At 20.0% G+C, this 2500-nt stretch overlaps 1 protein-coding gene across 3 annotated transcripts in view; it reads left to right on the top strand.

Moving 5' to 3' along the window:
* LOC105846105 (diacylglycerol kinase theta) overlaps positions 1 to 2500 on the top strand; it is a 100839-nt gene that overhangs the window by 1836 nt on the left and 96503 nt on the right. For all 3 annotated transcript variants that reach the window (XR_010638234.1, XM_065796276.1, XM_065796277.1), the window contains exon 3: positions 1 to 12. This exon is cut by the window's left edge and continues 88 nt beyond it. Coding sequence is in view for 2 of the 3 variants with exons in the window: in XM_065796276.1 (XP_065652348.1) it covers positions 1 to 12 (12 nt within the window). In the remaining variant the exon portion in view is untranslated. The remainder of the gene's footprint in view (positions 13 to 2500) is intronic.

Below are 2500 nucleotides of genomic sequence, written 5' to 3'. Positions count from 1 at the left end.
TTGAATGTGAAGGTTAAAATTAAGTTAATTTTATTTTGTTTCTTTATATATATATATATATATATATATATATATATATATATATATATATATATATATGTGTGTGTATATATATATATATATATATATATATATATATATATATATATATATGTATATATATATATGTATATATATATATATATATATATATGTATATATATATATATATAATATATATATATGTGTGTGTGTGTATATATATATATATATATATATATATATATATATATATATATATGATATATATATATATATGTATATATATATATATATGTATATATATATATATATATATATATATATGTATATATATATATATATATATATGATATATATATATGTATATATATATATATATATATATATATATATATATATATGTATATATATATATATATATATATATATGTATATATATATATATAGTATATATATATATATATATATATATATATATATATATATATATATATATATATATATATATATATATATATATATATATATATATATATATATGTATATATATGTGTGTGTGTATATATATATATATAGAATTAGGGTCAGCAATAACTGCCGACCTTAAAGTGTTTGAGGTCGGCAAAAAATTGCTGACCTTGTTTCTATGTTTTATGGTAAGACCTTTGTATTCGATTTTTTTAGCTGACCTCATCCTGACCTCTTAAAGATTGTGGTCAACATATTATTGCTTACCTCGTTTTTCCTAATTCCAAGGGTTGATATATACAGGGCAATATAAATCATTTTTCTTTTAATGAATGTTGATGTTTGTATCTTCATTTATTAGCGAATGTCTAATTTAAAAGATAAATGTCAAATAGCTAAGTTTTATTTTCAAATAATTTTTATTCTAGTTTATAAGTTATTTAATATATCAAAGATGCTTATTGAATTTAATCAATTGTTATTTTTCAAAAAAAGTTTTTTTCGCATTTGCAAACTGCGCACAAATTAATGATATATGCATGACTTAATGATTGTAAACTATTATCCAATGATTCTGAATAGTGAATTTTTCTCAATTTAGTTTGTTTCATTTATTTCTTTAATTTATTTAGTTTGTTTAATTTACTTCTTTAATTTATTTAGTTTGTTTAATTTATTTACTAATACAATCATGTATAAACTTTAAGGAAATAAAAATAAAGTAAAGGTTGTTTTGACATTTCTTTTTTAAAACTTTTAAAAATAATGATATCATGTTAGGTATTTAATAATAACTTAATAAAAATTTCAATTTATTGGTATTGTTAAATCCACAATATAAAATAAAAACTATAATAAATATTATAGTTCTATATCTTCTATTAGTTTATTTATATTTTGGCAAAACTTACAAAAAGCTTTTGTTAGCGCACGCATTGTTATGCTAAAACATAAATACCTTCTCCAATAGCATACTTAGTTATTTTAATTAAAAGAAACTTTATTGAAGAAAGAAATCATATTTTAGCATAGTTTCTTTTAAAGTCTTCAAAATGTGTTCTAAATTTTAGTAACTAATTGTTTTTTTATATAAATATTTGTTTTTTATAATGATTTATAATAAAGTTGAGCTTATACATAAACATATATGTTAAATGTAAAAGATCTGCTTATATAATATTATATATACAGGATCGTGTGTAATATAAGCAAACTTTTCTAATAATTTCTAATAGTAAGTATTTTTTGCTCAAGCAGTTTTGTTTTGAATTTTTGTGCTTGAATTAAAAAAATTTTGTTATTGAATTAAAAAAAGTTGACAAGATTGAAAAGTAACAAAACATTCTCATCTAAACAAAAAATTTAAAACTTCAATTTGCGCTTCTCTTGATAATTTTTGATTGCTAAAATTGCGTTATCTATTTCTTAGACCATTAAAAATGATAGACACGACTTTTTCCTAAAGTGTTAAAGCTAAAAATTTGGGCGTATGTGACTTCACTTTTTTTATTTGATAGCTAAGGCCGTGTGTGTAGTTTTTAATGGTCTAAGATCTTATTTCTGCAATTTGTAGAGCTTTACATACAAATGTCTGTAAGTAAAAGCGTCTTTAGCATATGTTGAGTTTGCAGGCAGAATATGGAAATGTATGATATATCTATAAAATGTAATATATCTATAAAATGAGAAAACTTTGAAATTTTATTTTAACAATTAGAAATCTTTTTTGCAATATTGTTTTTTTTTTTTTTGCTATAAATATATAAGCAAGATTAAAAAAAATTCAAAATTTATTATGCTAATGGGAGGTCTTAAACCCCTCCCCCCTCTCCACCTGAAATGATACTATGACAGTGCACTAAACCACTGAGCTATCAATGATATGCGTTTTAGGAGAAAAGCAAACCTAATTATATATCTCTTATGAACTCTACATATGCGGAATTATGTTAATTTTTTGATCTAAAGCACAAATTACTTTACTAAAAATATTGAAGTAAATTAGGAATAG

Source organism: Hydra vulgaris, chromosome 04 (assembly GCF_038396675.1).
Source record: "Hydra vulgaris chromosome 04, alternate assembly HydraT2T_AEP".
Taxonomy (NCBI): Eukaryota; Metazoa; Cnidaria; class Hydrozoa; order Anthoathecata; family Hydridae; genus Hydra; species Hydra vulgaris.
Note: the sequence above shows the minus strand (reverse complement) of the source record. Positions and strands in the feature narration are given on the sequence as shown.